Below are 19,435 nucleotides of genomic sequence, written 5' to 3' on the forward strand. Positions count from 1 at the left end.
AGTGCGATAATTCATTACCAATGACGGATAAAGCGACGAAACCTGGTAGGTGGGTTGACCTTATGACGCAGAACAGAAAACATTAATCAACAAGAGAAATTACTTTGCAGTCTAACTATTTAATTTCGATGTATTATGGCCCCCTAAGTACAAAAACACCCAAAATTTAAAATTTTATGGATACGATTTCTTTTTCTAAAATAACGAACTTTCACAGAGGTCTTTCCATTTATTTTATCATATCTAAATTCGTTGAGAGAAACACTAGTGGATTCAACGAAAAATTTTCTTCAAGTCTTGATAAGAAATTTTTTTTATATAATCGACGGTTGTGGAGTTATTCACATAAAAATGTAAAGAATTTTTTTTTGCAAAATCGAACATTTTTTTATTTTTCAAAAATTCATAAAAAATCGAAGGTTTTAAAAACTTACCATTTTTATATCACGGTCTTAAAACTGTAAACATTATAAATAATTGAAACCTTATTTCGTAAAAATACATGAATAAATGTTGGTTTTAATGACAATAAAGTGAAAATACCCAACTTAGCGAAAAATTTTGCATATCAAGCCTATTATTGTTTTTGACAAACAAATTATTTAGGTATGACATTTTGCGCAACTTTGTCTTTTTAAGGCTTACTACGGGCATCGCCAGAAATGAGAAAAGTCCATAATGAAACTCAAGAAATTTTTCCCCGTCAATTTTTCTTAAGGCAAAACGCAGATCATAAGAAAAAATGCCTCATACTGTATGGAAAATTTAAGTTGACAACGCGGGTTTTCGTAAAAAAGAAGTATGGTCATATATATTTGTTATCAAATATATACAACTTTTTCCTTGAGGCATTTCTTGCGATGTTCTTAGAATGCGTAAATCATAAAAACAAAAAAATCAAATTATCACTCCGTCATAGAAACTGTTACACCTACCTACTGAACATCTCAGCCTGCACAGGCCATTTCCCATAGCATATGAAGTTTTTTTGAAAACCCCTTTTTTTCAAACCCTTTCGCAGGTAGTGGTTAAAAAATTTACTCATTAGAGGCCTGCCCTGTATGGTATATTGTCGCCGATTGTGACAAACTTAACGAAAAAAAAGATACATACTTTTGAAAATCGAAGTGGCCTGCGACTATTTAAAGTAATTCAGTTAGTTCATTCAATTTTATTTAACTAGCATTCCTGATCGCGAAAAGTCAAGTTGTCAACAACAGCAAAAAACTATTAATTGGTTAGTGAATTTTAAAAAAATTAATAATAACAGTAGAAAATTTGTCTGCAAAAATGACCCGAATATATTTTGTTATGTATGCGGTTTTTACACTACAGCAAAAGGGCGGAGAAATTTTACTATTTCACTACAAAATTCATATAAGGATTATTTTAAAATAGATGTTGAGAATTTGAGCCAATAGTGGAAGCCAAATTCAATTTGTGATAGCTGTATATATATTTTAAAGAAATGGAAATCCTACCCTCAGTAAGTAACAATTACATTTATTAATTAAAAATATTTATGATACTCATTTTTCACAGAGAAAACATACAAATTGAAAAACCTATGATGTGGAGAGAAACATGCGATCATGATGCTAACTGTTACTTTTGTGTTAAGTAAAAAAAAAGGATTTGGAAAACATATGATTTGGTCTTATCCCACGATTTCAGCTGGTGGTTTTACTCTTCCCGTGCTAGATTCAGATGGAATTCCATGTCCTGAAAATCAACATAATACGTATATTGAAGTTCCTCCATCGCCTATTTCTTCGTCTTCATAAATCTCCAGCGTATCAGATGGATTTTGCCCAAAGCCTCTTGCACAGTTGTTAAACGATCTTATAAGAGACCTAGAGCTTCCAAAAGATAAGTCAGAGCTACTTGCATCCCGTCTAAAAGAAAGAAATTTATTAGAAAAACAGGTTACGATAACTACCTATCGTGAGCGACATAAGCCATATGCTTGTTTTTATAGAAATAAAGACAATATATGTTTTTGTTATGATATAACTGGACTTTTTGGAAAGCTTGGCCAAACATATGACGCAAGTGAATGGAGATTATTTATTGATAGTAACAAAGAAAGCCTTAAAGCAGTTTTATTACCCAATGGCAAGCAATCAATACCCATCGCACACGCCGTAAATATGAAGGAGACTTATGAAACCATGTCCAAACTTTTAAAATATATTCATTATGAAAAACACGATTGGAAAATATGTTGAGACTTGAAAGTGGTAGCTTTACTAACTGGACTACAAGGTGGTTACACAAAACATTGTTGTTTTCTTTGCCTTTGGGATAGCCGAGATCGAAGCGCACATTATGTAAGGAAGGACTGGCCAGCAATAACCAATCACGAAGTAGGCACACACAATATAAAATATGCTGCTCTAATAAAAAAGGAGAATGTGATTTTTCCGCCATTACACATCAAGCTTGGATTAATTTTTTTAAGGCGCCAAACAAAAATGAAAAAACATTCGATTATATTTAAACAATATTTCCAAAATTATCCACTTCAAAAATTTCTGAAGGTGTTTTTGATGGTCCACAAATCCGAAAACTACTACAGAGCTCAACATTCGAGACATTACTATTACCCGATGAAAAGACTGCTTGGAACTCATTTAGGCAGATTGTTTCAAACTTTTTAGGAAATAATCGGGGTCCAAATTATAAGGAAATCATTTCTGATTTACCAACCAACTATTCGAAAATCGGTAAGTAGGAATATGATATGATTTTTGTATATTCATCATAATTGTAACCTCCAAATTACGTATACATATAATTTTAGGTGCAAATATGTCTCTAAAAATGTATTTCTTACACTCCCATTTGGATTTTTTCCCTTCAAATCTTGGTGATGTCAGTGACGAGCATGGAGAACGATTTCACCAACAACTTAAGTCAACGGAGGAGCGTTATGAAGGATTCTGGAACGTAAATATGATTGGGATTATTATTGGTTTCTTATACGAGAATGAAATTCAGAAAATTACAGTAGACAAGCAAAAAGTAGAAACTATTTTTAAATATTTCAAGTACTAAATTTTGTAGAATTTCTTTAATAAAGGTATCTTAAATAGCTAAATAAACAAAAATATTAAAAATACGTATTTTCCCTTCATTCACTTAAATGTTAATAATATTACCGTTTATCCATGGATTTTCATGAAATAAAGCTTGTCTTATTTGGAATGTTCACAGTTTTACGATCATCTCATAAAAGTTGTAAGTTTTTGTCTCTTTCCATTTTTTACGAATAAAAGAAAAAAATGGAAATTTTTAATACAAAAAAATCGATTTTTTTTATAATGCGATGCAAATAGCACTGAAACCAATAAGTATTTCAAAAAATTGTATTTAAACAATTTTTATGTCATTTATATTATATGCTGTTTTCTCCAACAAAATCGGGCAACCCGTTCCAGAGATATGATAAAACCAATGGATCTCCCTTTTCAAAAAAGGCAAATTTTAGAAAACAAAAAAAAAAAACAAAAAAGTATCCATAGAATTTTAAATTTCGACCATTTTTATAATTAGGGGACCATAGCAAAAAAAAAAATAGTGGTGATCCAGGGTAATGCAAAAAGTTTAAGTTTGTAGAGCAGTGAAATTAGTAAACTTTTGGACAAAGGTAATTTAAAAGTTTTGCAAGCCGTAATTTGGCAGCTGAGTATGTAATGTTTGGAGAATGAGATACTTTAAATTGAATATATCCTTAAAATATGCATGGACCTACCTGCGTTGTTGAGCCTCGGTGTTCATTTGATATATTTGTATCCCCAACGTAACTGATGGATAGAGTACGAGATCTAGACCAAGCCCTCTGCAATTAAAAATTAGATTTAATGGGTAATTATTGGGACAGTGAAAAATATGACATCAAATTTCAATTGTACAACTTAAATCATATGTGCGCGTGTATGTATGTGAAATCTATTATATATATAGCCAAGTTGAAATTATAGCGCTTATACATCAATCAGGGATTGAAAATGCTTAACTATTTTTCAGTACTACAAAATTGGTGGAATCGAAATTTGGAAAATATTTCAGCAGCAGGAAATAAGCAAAGTGAAAAAATTTTTTTTTCCATTTTATGTCAGATGTAATTTGAATTCGTTCGTCGTCAGCTGAACAAAAAAATTGTGCTTTGAGGCTATAAGTATTTCATTATCAATTATTTTTGAATTAAAATTTTTTCAGTTTTTTAGCAGTCAAAATAATGTTTTGAATAACTTACTTAAAACAGCAAAGGTACAATTTTTTACTATTTTTCAGCAGCTATCTTTAATTTTTATACGGACATAGTACAAGCAACTGTACTGTTTTGATCGTACTGACGCAATAGCCTCATCGGTATCTTGATTTAATGTTGTATTAACCTCCAAGACAGATATCTACGTATGTTTGTGCTAAAGAAAAAACAAATACATAGGTACAAAATGCGACTGTGTTTCGGAAAATTTCAGAGCCCGATGTTATCTTTAATATAAAAATAAGTCGCTGAATTGTAAAATAAGCGCGAATCTTGAGAACGGTCGGACCGATTTCGCTAATTCTTGTTTTATAGAATATTCCTTGAGGTACGAGGATCTTAAGGAGAGAAAAATTCTAAAAATTGCCTAAAAAAGTATAAAAACTCCACTTTTGTAGTAAAAAACCATAAAATTTTTGTTTACACTGTTATAAATTCAAAGCAAATGGATCGATTGGAATATTTCTTCTTTGCAATAAAACTTTGAAATATTTACCTTCGTTTTGCATAAAAAAATACTTGATTCCTTTCTTATATCAGCAACAAAAGTAACATTTTTACCAAAAAATGTAGTGCGTGTGGTTGCTCGCTGTCAACTGTGCGCGCAAATTGCTTTTCAGTGAGGCATGATGCGAACATACGTACATATGTACATATCATTCGCAGCGTTATTTAACTTCGGGCGTTGGTTTATAGGTATGTATTTTCATTTCATATCAGCTTGACATATGTATATGGGGTATTCCATCCCATTTCGACCAATTTTGAACCCGACTCCTTTAGAATTGGCTGAAAGTTTTTCTTCTTTTTCTAGCTTACGAAAGACGTTTTTCAGAATTTTTTCAAATTTTTTCATTAAACTCAAAAAAAGTTATGATTAAAAACAAAAAAACACCGTTTTTGTTTTCAAAATGCTATAACTTTTTCAAAAATTGACCGTCTGTGATCTTTTTTGTTGTTTTTAAATTTGTTTTTAAATCTCTTCGGAAAAAATACAAACAAATTTTTAAAGTTTTTTTTTTAATTTTTCAGTTTTTCGAGATTCTTCGAATTTCGCCATTTTTTTTTTCTCATAAAAAACTTCAATCAATTCTGCAATCATCCCCACTAATCCCGAGTGGGCCGATGTTTTTTATATATATTTTTTTTAATTGAAAAAAAATTTCAAAAATAAAATTTTTTTTTGTCAATTTTATTTATATAACAAAAAATGTAAGAAAATGATTTTTAAGTATTCTTTTCTTTATATATTATCGTAATCTACGATTATAATTACATGTCTACTGTGTCAGTCATTAATCCTGGTTATTTTAATCGTAGATTACCATAATATATAAAGAAAAGAATACTCAAAAATTATTTTCTTAAATTTTTTTTATATAAATAAAATTGATAAAAAAAAATTTTATTTTTGAAAATTTTTGTTTTCAATTAAATAAAACAAAATATAAAAAAAATCGGCCCACTCCGGGATTAGTGGGGATGATTGTAGAATTGATTAAAGTTTTTTATGAGAAAAAAAATTGGCGGAATTCGAAAAATCTCGAAAAAATGAAAAATCTAAAAAAAAACTTTAAACATTTTTTTGTATTTTTTCCGAAAAGTACATTTAAAAACAAATTAAAAAAAAAGAACCCAAACGGTCAATTTTTGAAAAAGTTATAGCATTTTGAAAACAAAAGCGGTGTTTTTTTAAAAATTCATAACTTTTTTTGAGTTGGATGAAAAAATTTGAAAAAATTCTGAAAAACAGGAAAAGAAGAAAAACTTTCAGCCAATTCTAAAGGGGTCGGGTTCAAAATTGGTCGAAATGGGATGGAATACCCCATATACATATTTATTATTTTCACGAATTTTCTTATTAAAATTTGTTCGTAATTTGTGTAAGCTGTGCTCATAGCGAATTAATTTTATCATAACAAAAGTGTTATTTAAACAAAAAAATAAATATGTAGCCCGAACGAAATGATTACAAGTGATCAACACTTCGTAGGTACAGATCAAATTATCGCGTTGTAGCATGTGTATATTATATAATGTGTGACTAAGATATTTGCATAGTGTTAGTTAGTATTAAATTTAAGATCACTCCAGTGTGGCAACATTGTTATACATAATATCCAAAGCTTGCTGTCAACTAAGTATACTGTCCACAGCTCTCTGTTTTACTTTTTCTACATTTTCAAAAAGCTTTGTAAAATTTTCAATAAATAGCGTGTTCCTCTGAGTGCTCGTTCATTTGGATTGCGAACGTTCACTCAAGAGGTAAGAAATAATTAGATAGGGCACGCTGGTAATATGTGGAAGACGGACAATGCAAAGTTGGCCTCTTACATATATATACCAGCATATATATGTATTTATATGTGTGTGTAAAGCATTTATTTAGACGAACAGCGAAAAGCTGGTCTCTAGTATTTGTTGTTAGATAGGAATTTAATAATATATTAGGCGAACAGCGAAAAGCTGGTCACTAATATTTTTGATTATATTATATGACACGAACAGCATAAACCTGGTCTGGGATTACTACGTATATTATTAATGAAATTCTGTAATTTTGTTTATTTTTAAGGTTTCAACTTGTTTCATCGTTATTCAACTTTCTGCATCTTTCTTCTTTTTACTAATTTATAATTTTCGCACATCGCGTTGCAAATAAATTAATTAAAACCCAAACCCTTACCCTTGCTCATTTATTACTTTACAGCGTACGTTTATCAAAACAGTTGCAAAGGTGTTCAGTGAGCTTTTCTGAAAGGAAAGGAAAGAAAAGAAAGGGAAATAAAGAAGAGGGAAGGAAAGGAAAGGAAAGAAAGGAAATGAACTGAGAAAGAGATCGAGTTAGAAGAAGATATACAGATAGAGATAGATAGAGCGGAGGAGTAAGGAGAGGGAGGTAGAGAGAAAAGAAGGATGGGAAAAGGGGAGGGGGAGAAAGAGGCCTTGAAAGAGAGAAAGGCAGAGAGAGGAGTGAATAAAAGGATAGAGAAAATGGGGAGAGAGGGGGAAGGAGAGTAATAATAAAAACTTCCTAAAAGTTATGCAGATACGAGTAGATCAAAGTTAGGGTAGAACAAAGTATGTCGGGTATGTTAGTCCATAATATAAAAATGTACGGTTGGACCGATTTAGCCAATTCTTTTTTTAGGGTATTCCTTGAAGTACGAGGATGATTCTTACGGAGATAAAATTTTTTTCCAAGAAGTGGACCAGAGACCGGTCCATTCGAATGAATTCTATTCACGTTTCGATTTGCCTGAAATTTTGTGTGTAGGTAGACCTTTGCCTAGATTAGTATTTACGTAACTTTTTTGCGGAAAGTGGAGCGCGGATTCGTTCGATTTGCCTGAAATTTCGTATATAGGCAGTCCTTTGCCTAGATTCGTATTCACGTCACTTCGGGCCAGATATATTCGAACAAGTTCGGTTCATAGTTCGATTTGCTTAAAATTTGGTATATAGGTAGCTCTTTGCCTAGATTACTAATTACGATTCTTTTTTTTTCGGGAAGTGGACCAGGGACCGATCTACTCAAACAAAATTTGGTATATTGGTAGACCTTTGCCTAGATTAGTATTTACGAAACTTTTTTTTCCAGGAAATGGACCCGGGACCGACTGGGAGTTTGATTGGGATTGGAACTAGAACTGTAACTAGGACTGGACTGGGATTGTGACTGGGACTGACACTGGGATTGGGACTGGGACTGGAACTGGGTAGGTGTGAGGTAAGAGGTAAAAACTTCTTAAGAGATCTGTAGATAGACCAAGTTTAGGGAAGAACAACGTCTGCGGGGTCTGCTAGTATATATGTATATAAAAACGAGTTTCTTATTTCCTTGGTCTTAAAATCAGAGGTGTACAGATATACCGATTTCTTTTTTTTGCTGGTAGAGGGGAAGGACGGGAATCGGGGTGCGCAGATTTGAAACTGTACATTGTTAGATTGCCACTTTCGTTCATTTAGTAAAATTTTCTGCAGGCCTTTAGCTCGTTTTACCATGTTGCTGTTGTAGCAGTGATTCGCCCAATCCAATAGGTGGGACCAGTCGCAAATTGTCATCAATATCCTATAACGGGAGTCGAAGAAAACTTGCAGTTTCAACAGAGGTGGACAATAGTGAGAGGGGTGTTAGGAGCGTTGGTTCCTCATTGCAATTAAAGAGATGGTTGGTGTCATATGGGGACATGTTGGGGTTGATTCTGTATAGGTAGGATTTTGGCCTGATTCAAGTTGAGCTAGAGTGACGCGCGTCTCCCTAGGGAGAGAGCTTTTTTATTCTGCGAAATAAGAAACCATACATGGACGGACGGGAAAAAGACTACGCCGCCTAATTCTGTCGATGATAAACAGGAAAATGTATATGTTAGATGTAAGGCGTCGGAAAAATTCAGCCTCCACAAATTAATTTCCCCAATTGGACTAGGTGCATCGTCCAGCTGCGAAGACCTGCAACATCTGTAATGATGGAAGTAGATGTCTGCTGGTATGAGCAAATTATGACCATGCATGGTTATATCGTTCAAATTAAAAAAAAAACTATAAAGCCGATCGAAAAAAAATGCATACAGAAGAGTTTAAAGTTTTGCAAACTGTAATTTGACAGTCGTTGAAGATATCATGATGAAATTTGGCAGGAACGTTACTCTTATTATTATATGTGTTCTAATTAAAAATTAGAAAAATCGGATTCACGCCCACTTAAAAAAAAAAAAATGTAAGTCAAATTTTAACAAAAAATGTATATCCTTACAGTATATAAGTGTCAGCTTGAATATGCTTCATTTATTATTAAATAGTTATTAGGTACATTAAGAAAAATGATTACAAAATGAAAGTGAAATGAAAATTAAGGGTTAGCAAAAATTACTGCAAAATTACGTCTGTTGCTGCTGAGTGGTTACGATGACGATTCAGGGCTGCCATGTCACACTCGGTCATCCTAATTGTCATATGCCTCAGATGACTCTTCGTCGTGATCGTCTTCACTGTGGTCGTAATAGCGCCATAGCTTCATATTATCTGCGCTAGTTGATGTTTGACTCGGGCCTCGAAAGTTCCCAACTTTTTTCACATTGTATCTGCCATGTCTTTTAACTTTGCTTACTTCGTATGGGCCGATGTATTTATTGGCCAGTATGGCTACTAAATCGAAATCTTATATCCATGCTCTCCTTTTCGTTTTCTATCATAGTTGGATTTGTTTTCTGGCTTCCTGACGGATTTGGTTTCGCTCATCTTGTGCGACTACCAGCAGTTCTTCTCGGAGTACTTTTAGCAGCTCTATATCGGCTTCGTTTCGAATCTTTACACCGAAAATCACTTCAAACGCTGTAAACTTTGTAGAAGAGTGAACTTGAGAATTGATTGCGCGTTGCACTTGTGACCATTTATCCGGCTCTTTTGCTGACATCTTTGCTAGAATAGAAATAATTACGCGGTTCACTCTATCGATCTGACCGTTTCCCCTTGGGACGCCGGTTTTTACCTCAACATGGTCGATTTTATTTTTTGCGCAAAATTCTTTAAACAGTTTCGACGTGTACGCTGTGCCTATGTCGCTTATTATACGCAGCGGACTGCCGAATATTGTCACCCATGACTCCAGGTGCCTTACAACTTCCAGTGCATCTGTGCTCTTGGTAGGGTATATCCACGTATACTTGGAGAAACCATCGACGATAGCGAAAATATTCTTGTAACACTTTGATGTTGTATCCAGAGTACCCAAATGGTCGACAGGGAGGGTAGAAAGTGGACTGTTCCCTTTGTCAATACAATGCAGATAATCTTCTTTCTTACCCAGCTTATGATTGTGCATAATGCATTCGACACAATTTTGAACTACCTGCTGAAATTTCTTTTCAAGATGTGAAATATAGTAACTCTGTCGTATAGCATGCATTGTCTTTTGGCAACCCATGTGACTAAATATATGCGTCTCTTTAATTATTTCCTTCTCCATGCTCTTTGGTATAGCCCATACATTCTGCCCATCGACTTGTTTATAAACTAATTGATTTTTTAATTTAAAGTTTTCATATGGCTTTTCATTAAGAATCTCTGCTACAGCTGTCAAATGTGCGTCCTGCTTCTGAGCTCTTGCGATCTAGGCTTGAACTTCTGAGGTCACTGTCATCACGGGAAATCGACTTAAGCTATCCACATGTTTCATTCTGTTGCCAGATCGGTGCTCTATATTGTATGCAACCATTGAACCACTTCACGTGGTATATCTTTTTTCGCATTTGTCTGCTTGAAAGCTGCGCAATCTGTGACTAGTGTAAACTGAATACCCATCAGGTAGTGGCGCAACTTTTTTGTGGCTAAGTATGCTGATTTTGCCTCAAGAAAATAGCTGTGTAATTTTTCTTCTTGGGGAGAAGTCTTTTTACTCCAGTAGAAAACCGGATGCCATTCTCCGTTCTGGAGCTGCATCAGCGTTGCCCCGAACCCATGTTTCGACGAATCGATGTGTCGATGTGTCTCAGCGTTCTGCTTATATATTTGCAGTACTGGTTCTGCAACGAGTGCCGATTTCAAATCATCAATTGCCTTTATTCCTTCTTCTTTTATCTGAAATACTTCGTCTTTTCTTAACAGTTGTGTCAAGGACCTAGCTATACCAGCATAATTACGGATAAACTTGCGAAAATATCCGGTTAAACCCAAAAAAGCCTGTACGTCTCGAATGCTTTTTGGTATCGGAAAGTTTTTGACAGCTTTGACTTTGCTTTTTCCCGGCCAGACACGCCCATTCTCAAGTTCGTGTCCCAACAAACGCAATTCTCTTCTTCAAAAATTGGCATTTCGCCCACTTAATTTCCAAACCATACTGCGGGGCTTGGTACAATACCATTTGTATATTGTCCAAGCATTGTTCTGCTGTACCTCCAAAAATAACAATATCATCAACATAAATTTCCATTATACCTGCGTTAATTAATTTTTGAAAAATGTGGTTAACATATCATATGAAAACAGCGGGCGAATTACAAAAGCCAAATGGAGCCCTGTTAAATTCATAGACCTTCTTTTGTGACAAACGCAGTGTATTTTTTGCATTGCTTGCTTCGACGTGGAAAAATCAATTCGCAAGGTCCATCACGGTAAAATATTCTGCACCCTGCATTTTCTCAAGAACCTCTTCGACAATCGGTACTGGAAACCTGTCTTTCATAACCATGGAATTTAATTTACGAAAGTCAACGCAAAATCTGTAGCTTCCGTCTTTTTCTTTGCCAGCACAACCTTGCTAGCGATTTCTGAGCATGATTCGGGGATAATGCCCTTTTGCAGTCATTCAGCTACTTGCCTAAGTACAAACTCCCTTTCCGTTACTGACAATGGGCTAGGTGATTCGCGAAGAACAATATTGTTGCTTTTCGGAACAATATTTAATTTAATGTGACAGTTTGATTGAATAAAACTCGGCTTATAGTTATCAATCAACTGTTTGACTGTTTCTTTGTATTTAGGTTCTACGTCTACCTCATTGCTGCTATGAACAACATTTACAACATTGTAACTAGTTTCTCCTGCATTTGTGTCCTCTGCTGATCGTGAGAAAGTATACCCCTTGACATTTAAGATTACCAAAAACTGTTTCAAAAAATCATACCCTACAATTGAGTCTACATTTATTTTGCTATCTTTAACAACCAAAAACGTATGTTGTGTACTCAACTCGTCAACAACGACTTGTGTTGTAAATTCTCCTAACACATCGGCGGCGACGTTGCCTAAGCCATACAATCTAGCAAAACTTTTTCTCAGTTCACAGTTGCTACATATTTGGTTATATACACCCTTACGCATTAGCGAAACGTCTGCTCCAGTGTCCACCAAACAAGACACATTGTTGTTATTGATTTTCAGCTGTTTCATGCGTTTTTCGTCAAATACTACGTTTACAACGGTTTGCTTCGTGACGGTGCACTGCTTAGCCATATGGCCAGAGCCATTACATTTAAAGCATTTCGTGTCTTCTTTGCACTTAGCCCTCTTGTGTTGTGTCGACCCGCAATTAAAACAATGTTGATTTTTACGCTCGCCGTCACTGCTACTTGTATCTACTTCTTTACGACTGCTTGCTATCTGCCGACGTTTATTTGTTTCGCTGTGTTTTGCCAAAGGCTCCACCAACTCATATGCTTTGATCAACACTTTGTAGGATCGAGCACTATATAATGGATACTTTTGTTTGGATACGTTGCGCAACTCGACACCACCAGCTATGTACGTTATAATTGATTGCTCATCAACTTCACCTAGTGCTGCTATTTTCCGCATTTGTAACACGTATTCATGGAAGTTTTCGACGTTGCCTTAATAGCTTATGTACCTCTGCGCTACTTAGTGGTTTGTCAAATTTCTCTATCAACGCTTCACACAACGAGTTATAGTTGGAGAATGTAATTGTTTCCAACAACAAAGCTGCAGTGCCCTTCATTTAATTTCGCGCATTGACATACTTCTGTTTCGCTGTCAACTCATGAGCCTCAGCATTCTCGTCAAAATTAGATATCCATTGCCGAATTGGAATAGATACACCGTCAAAATTAGGTACGACTTTTGCAAATGCATCAATAGTGACATTACCTTTACTGACATCGTTCTGATTCATTTTCTCGACAAATGTTTTAAAGAAACTTTCCATGCTTTTATCATCCATTTTGTGTAACAGGTGACTTTTTTCGCTGATCTGCTTTCTTCGACTGCGTTTAGTTCAGCTGGATGTTCTGCTTTTACGTTTTCTTTTGGGCTTGTTTCAATGTTGGTCTGATTGATTTTTTCGCCTTCACTGTCGCCCGTTGTACCACTTATGCTCACTATTTATTTTACTCTGCTGACGTTTGTGTTTGTTTCTGGTGCTTGCTGCTTATTGGAAGTGTCTGCTGTGTTCTGCGTTTCTCTGCTGCTTGACGGATTTCTGATTTCTTTGCCCGAGCGTAGCATTCCGATTTAGAATGCAAAAAATGTTATGCGCCCCGTTGAGCCCCCATGTAAACTTGAATATGCTTCATTTATTATTAAATAGTAATTAAGTACATTAAGAAAAATTATTCCAAAATGAAAGTGAAATGAAAATTAAGGGATAGCAAGAATTACTGCAAAATTACGACTGTTACTGCTGAGTGGTTACGATGACGACTGAATTTTTTATCGTTGCTCTTGTTTCTCTTCTCTACTTCGTACAGGGGTGTTACTAGTATGATTCAGGGCTGCCATCTCACATAAGTAAATTGTGTAAACATTCAGCTCCAGTAATATGGTGCAACAAAATGGGCCTGGCTTCGCCCTTTTTCATTTAATTTGTCTAAAATACTTTTAATGCCATAAGTCGAAAAATTTACCAATCCTTGTGAAATTTGGTAAGGGCATAATTTCTATGACGATAGCTGTTTTCTATGAAATCGGTTGAAGCCACACCCAGTTTTTATGCACACTCGATCGTCTGTTCTTCCGCTTGGCCGTTAACACGATAACTTGAGCAAAAGTCGATCAGCCCAATTCTAAACGAAAATTCCGTGCGAGTTTTTTTCCCTTCTCCCATTCCTCGTATTCTAAATAAAAATTCCTTGTGAGTTTTTTCACTTCTCCCTTTCCTCCTATTCTGAACAATGTTCGAAAAAGCGGAAACCGGTTATGGGAGAAAAGTAGGTATTATGATTGTGAGGGAGAGGGAGATTTCTTTGCCATTCCATAGGTTTTTTCACTAGTTAAATTAAAGGGAATGTATCAAAATAGTTAAAGGAAAATGGTTATTTTAAGACAGAACACTTATTTCTACAAATTTGTGCTAAAATATGTAATTACATTCTACCACAATATTCTCACTGTTAATACAACAACAACAACAATATTCTTTATTTTATGTCGAAAAATATATTATAAGCAACGGAAGAGCTCTTCGCATATTTGATGCAGCCATCCAGAAATTGCGCAAGGATTTTTTAAGAAGGCTTAAATAGATTTCGGCATATGGCGAAAGGCGAACTCAACTCGACTTAGCCGCCAGAAAATTGCTTTGCAGAATGAATGCAGGCAACTCCGGCGGATTTGTGTTATCCCGCCGGTCTTCTTCTTATGCTCCTCTGTTGATGTTGCTGTGGCACCAATTCATTACTCATTTCAGTGAATACCACATGAAATGCAATAATGTGCATTGTTTATACCTTATTTCTTAATTTCAAATAAATTGGCAACAATAATTAAACTTTACAATTTTTTAAACAAAATAAGAAATGCACAACGAAATTTCAATTGACAAAACAGCTGACTTCGAAAATTCGAAATTCCTATTCCCCAATTATTCTTCTCCATAGGAGAAAAGAATTGGAGGAATTTTTCCGTGGGAATAAAAAAATCCGCGAGAATATTTAGAATTGGTCTGGATATATCTTTACTAAATTTAGTTCACGTACTTATCTGAACTCACTTTATTCTGGTGATAAAACTGGGAGAAATCCGACTATGACCACGCCCTTTTTACGCTATCGAAAATTTCGAAATATGAAAAAAATGCCATAATTCTATACCAAATACGAAAAAAGGGATGAAACATTGGATTGGTTTCTTGACGCAAAATATAACTGTTTAAGCGACTTACGTCACTTAAAGTCTTCGCGTGACTTGCGCTCATGCACCCATGCATCCCTGCAAAAAATTCCTTTACAAGCATCCCTGCTGTAATTGGAACTTCGAATGCGACATTGGAATTGCTTCCAGTGTTGCATAGTATATAGTCTATTGTCACTTAATTTTCGACCTCTTTCATCAACTACCATCGTCGAGGACATATCATAGTCAACGAAGTATTATTTTGAGCAAATCACCGCCGTCACATCAAGACGACCAGGATTAAGAGGATACATCTTCAGCGTCAGCACATCTAAGCCAACGTGATAAGTATCTCATAAATCTATCTATTTTGTACATTTTTCCCAAAATCCCAAAACTCCGGGTTCCATTCCTGTAACTTCGATATATATACATACATATGTGCATAGGTTCGCTCATGAACATATATAGCTATATACAGCAACATAAATCATCTTTTATATATTTTTCCATTTACCTAAATTGTTACCTATTTCATGAATTCGAACATTTTCTTAAGTCGATAGTTACCTAGTTTAACTTTCATCATTGAAGTTTGGTTTACTTTAAATTTAATTCATTACATCTTCCTTTGTTAGTTCATAAGTTGTTATTGTTAATAAAAACCCTGAATTAATTGAAAGGAAGTTGTATCCATCAATTCGGAATACATACCCTGCGTGAGTATAATTCCCAATTTGCATTCAGGCACACCCCTAGTGTTCAACATGGTCCTTGCGAGCCAAATTTGAATGGCAACACCGCATGTTCGAATTCATGGAAATTAGTACAATTTCCAACACTGCATCCATTTGACAAGTGTCTCTTCCTCTTTTCTTTTAAAACTATTGGCAGCCATCGTGGGAAGCAGCAGCAGAAAAACGAAAAAGTGAAATTAACTAACTAAAACATTTTAATACCGTGTGCGTAAAAGAAAGTAAATATTACAAAAAGTTTAAAATTAAAGTTGTGAAAAGCAAAGAAACTAAAAGAAACGAAATTTTAAAGTAACAACAAAAAGAACACAAGAGAAATCAAGCTGCGCTGCTCAACGAGGGAATACCAAAGAGGCGCCGCGCAAGATTACGTTGCGTCCAACGGGGGAGCACCCAATATAAAATCATAGGGAAGGCGTTTCTGGAGCACCTACGCCCAACGAGGGATTTTTTGAAAGTAGTATGCCCCAAAGCACGTAAGTTTTTGCAAATTTATTGTGACAGAGAAAGTGCGAATTTTCAGTTACCGTTTTTTGAAACGGTACATGTATATATGTATGTATGCAGGTTCACCAAATAACGGAACGAAACATATATATATACATATTCTCGCCAGCGTCACTCGCTGAGTACACATTTCTTTCGCAAATTCCTACCTTTGGGTGCGAAACTTGCTGCTTGCGCCAGCGCTAAGCCCACCATATAGCTAGCTTGCGTTCACACGTATAAAAAATAAACCCCTTAGTTAGGTCTCAGTTTTCACCTACAAATCCCTTACTTTTGCACAACCTTCAACTAAAGTAAAAATAAAAAAAAATTAAAAAAAAAATAAAAAAAGCAAACTCGTTAATTTTTTCTGCTTGCGTCGGCGCATCAAATTATTTTATCATCAAATATACATATACACAGTGAGAAATCGGGAATTTAAGAAAAAATAACATCAGTTAAAGCATTTATTCAATGTTTTGCGCAATTTCGCGGTGAGACTTGCTACTTGCGCCAGCGTCAAGTCCACCACATTCATTCGACGTACATACGTACATGAATCAATCAGTTTTCGTCCCAAAATTCCTTAGTATTTCACAGTAAATTTCTCATTTAGTGAAACTTCTGGAATTTATAAAAGTTTGCGATTGCATATAATTACGTTATATGCAAGCATATCCGACATAACCTAAAGGGATTAAGTTAAAATTTGCTATCGAGAGTATACTTGTGGTTTTCAGTCGGAATACCTGGAGTATTTACAGATGAAGTAGAAAAATTACCAAATATTTTAGAACCCAGGAAATAATAGTGACGTCTGAAAATATACTTGCGGTCATACTTAACCTTTCAGTGCCACCCATACCTGCCTGTTTCATTTGTGTTAAGGGTTACCTTGCGGTTGTAAAGCCAACACCCGAGCACACATCGAGTGCCTCATCCACATTAAATCTACGTTGGCATCGGATCTTCCGAAGGAACGATACCAAGAACATTCAAAGACAGTGGGGATTGGAAGCTCTGCTGCGCCAGCAGAAGCTGCTCAGTCAACAAGCGATTTGTACCTTTACGACTGCAACACACCGTAGACTTTTGCAAAAGTTACTAAATTTTTTTGGTTTCTCGTCACCAGCTAGGAGTAAAAAATATCAATATCCAGTATTTGAACTCGACCACCGTCAAATCTTGTTTATTGCTACAAATCCATCTAATTTATCGTTTTGCACACGAATATTTAGTAGTTAGATTGCTTTATATAACCACGTATATAAACTTCTGGCAAGCTACGTCATTCTGGCTAGCTAAAACATCTTTTCTATCCACCCTAAGCGGTCTATCTTTGGGTGTAACCAAAGTACCTAATATTTCAGTGCGTTCAAATAATTTTCTTTATTTTAAACGTTTTCGCCTCCGCGGTTGGCAGACTTCAAGTTTAATAAAGTCAAGAGTTTAAAGTTTTAATTTAAAGTTTTTTCAAACGAGCGTCATCATGTCCACTGATTCACCAATCATGGCTGATTTCATTTTCGATTCAAACAATCTTGTGTTTTTCTGTACACAATTTGACAAAGAAGATCCCGAGGATCAGACGGACACCCTACTTGAGGTTAAACTTCAAGACCTTAACGCTCTTAGGGAAACCCTTCAAATCGCTTACCGAAAAGTGTGTCTGGCTGACGATAAAATTGTTCCGGCTGATTTTAAAGAAGAAGCAACTAAAAAATTTCAACTATGCACGGAGAGCTTCTACATTTGTAAGTCGCAGATCATGGATCGACTAAAAATCTTCCAAGGCAACACATCTAGTTCAGCCAATACCAATCGACTTTCCATGCCTTTGGTTGAAACTCCTGCTCCATGTATTAAAATCCCACCCTGTGACACACAGACCATTTACGGTAGCTATGAAGAATGGCCCGCCTTCCGTGACATGTTCACAGCAGTATACCTAAATCACCATAAGCTAACTCCAGCACAAAAACGGTATCACTTGCGGAACAAAACCAAAGGCAAAGCAGGTGCCATAGTCAAGCAGTACAGTCTATCGGATTAAAATTTCTCTCTAGCTTGGGAGGCGTTAAGAGCACGCTTTGAAAACAAACGAATTCTCATTGACAAACAGTTGAAAACCCTATTCAATCTCCCGTCTGCCAACTCGGAAAATAGCGAAGCTATCCAAAAAATTCAATGTACCATAAGCGAATGTCTTTCCCGCCTCAAAACTCAAGGGGTTTCGGTCTCCGACTGGGATCCCATTCTTGTCTACTTATGTTCCACCAAGCTACCTGACGAAACCCTATCTCTATGGGAACAGTCGCTTAAGACACGAAAAGACCTTCCCAACTGGCCCCAAATGGATGAGTTTCTAACTAGTCGCTATGAAGTGGTGGAACGTCTGCACGGGTATAAAACCACAAAAACCCGAAATTCAGTATCATCAAAACCCTCATCAAAAATTCAATCGTATCATTCGCAGGAAAAACTGTCCCTCAAATGCAAACTATGCAAAAAATCACTCCTTGAGATTCTGCACTAATTTAAAAAACTTAGTGTTCCTGATCGCATCAAGTTCATCGAACAAAACGGTTTCTGCTCCAACTGCTTGGCTTACAACCATCTCCTCACCGATTGCCACAGTGCATTCAAATGCTTCCATTGTAAGAAGTCCCATCATACCATGCTGCATTCGACTTCTACTGCTAAACCGATCCCAAGGGACCAGTTCAGAACCAAAACCCAAGATCAAAAAACATGCAACCGCCTTGTTGCATACGGAAACATAAGAGGCCAAATCAAGTAAGCCAAGACATCCTATTTTTGATATTACAGAGGGTTAGGGTTCTCCTAAGCCTTCACCTGAAGCCGAATCCAATGTTCAAGCTAACTTTTCAACCAACAACGAAAAAACGTTGCTTCCAACCGCCCAGGTACAAATAGAACACTTGGGTCAGCTATATAGGCTCCGAGCTCTAATCGATCAAGGATCTCAGAAAACCTTCATCTCTGAAAAGATTCAAAATCGGTTGCAGCTCCCTACCGATCGAGGTAACTTTTCCATTAGTGGTATGGGCGGCAAGATTGTCGAAAATTCAACGCGTGTCTGCAATCTTACCCTTGTCGCCAAACGGCATAACATTCGTATTAGCACCAAAGCGATTGTTCTCCACAAACTCACTAGCACGTTACCTACGTTCCAAATCAAAAAACCATTTGCCTCGGAAATTAAGGCTCTCGACCTCGCCGACCCATTTTTCTTCACACCTTCTCAAATCGATCTCTTAATCGGTAGCGATTTAATACCAGAACTTTTACTTCCGGGTGTCAAACACAAAGTGCTTGGCAGTCTTCTCGCACA

The 19,435-nt window shown here is 35.8% G+C and overlaps 1 protein-coding gene across 1 annotated transcript in view; it reads right to left on the minus strand.

Moving 5' to 3' along the window:
* Positions 1 to 19,435, minus strand: part of Rbcn-3A (Rabconnectin-3A) — a 2,573,828-nt gene that overhangs the window by 2,229,786 nt on the left and 324,607 nt on the right. The window contains exon 6 of the mRNA XM_067779516.1: positions 3,755 to 3,841. Within this exon, the coding sequence (XP_067635617.1) occupies positions 3,755 to 3,841 (87 nt within the window). The remainder of the gene's footprint in view (positions 1 to 3,754; positions 3,842 to 19,435) is intronic.

Source organism: Eurosta solidaginis, chromosome 4, assembly GCF_040869045.1.
Source record: "Eurosta solidaginis isolate ZX-2024a chromosome 4, ASM4086904v1, whole genome shotgun sequence".
NCBI lineage: Eukaryota > Metazoa > Arthropoda > Insecta > Diptera > Tephritidae > Eurosta > Eurosta solidaginis.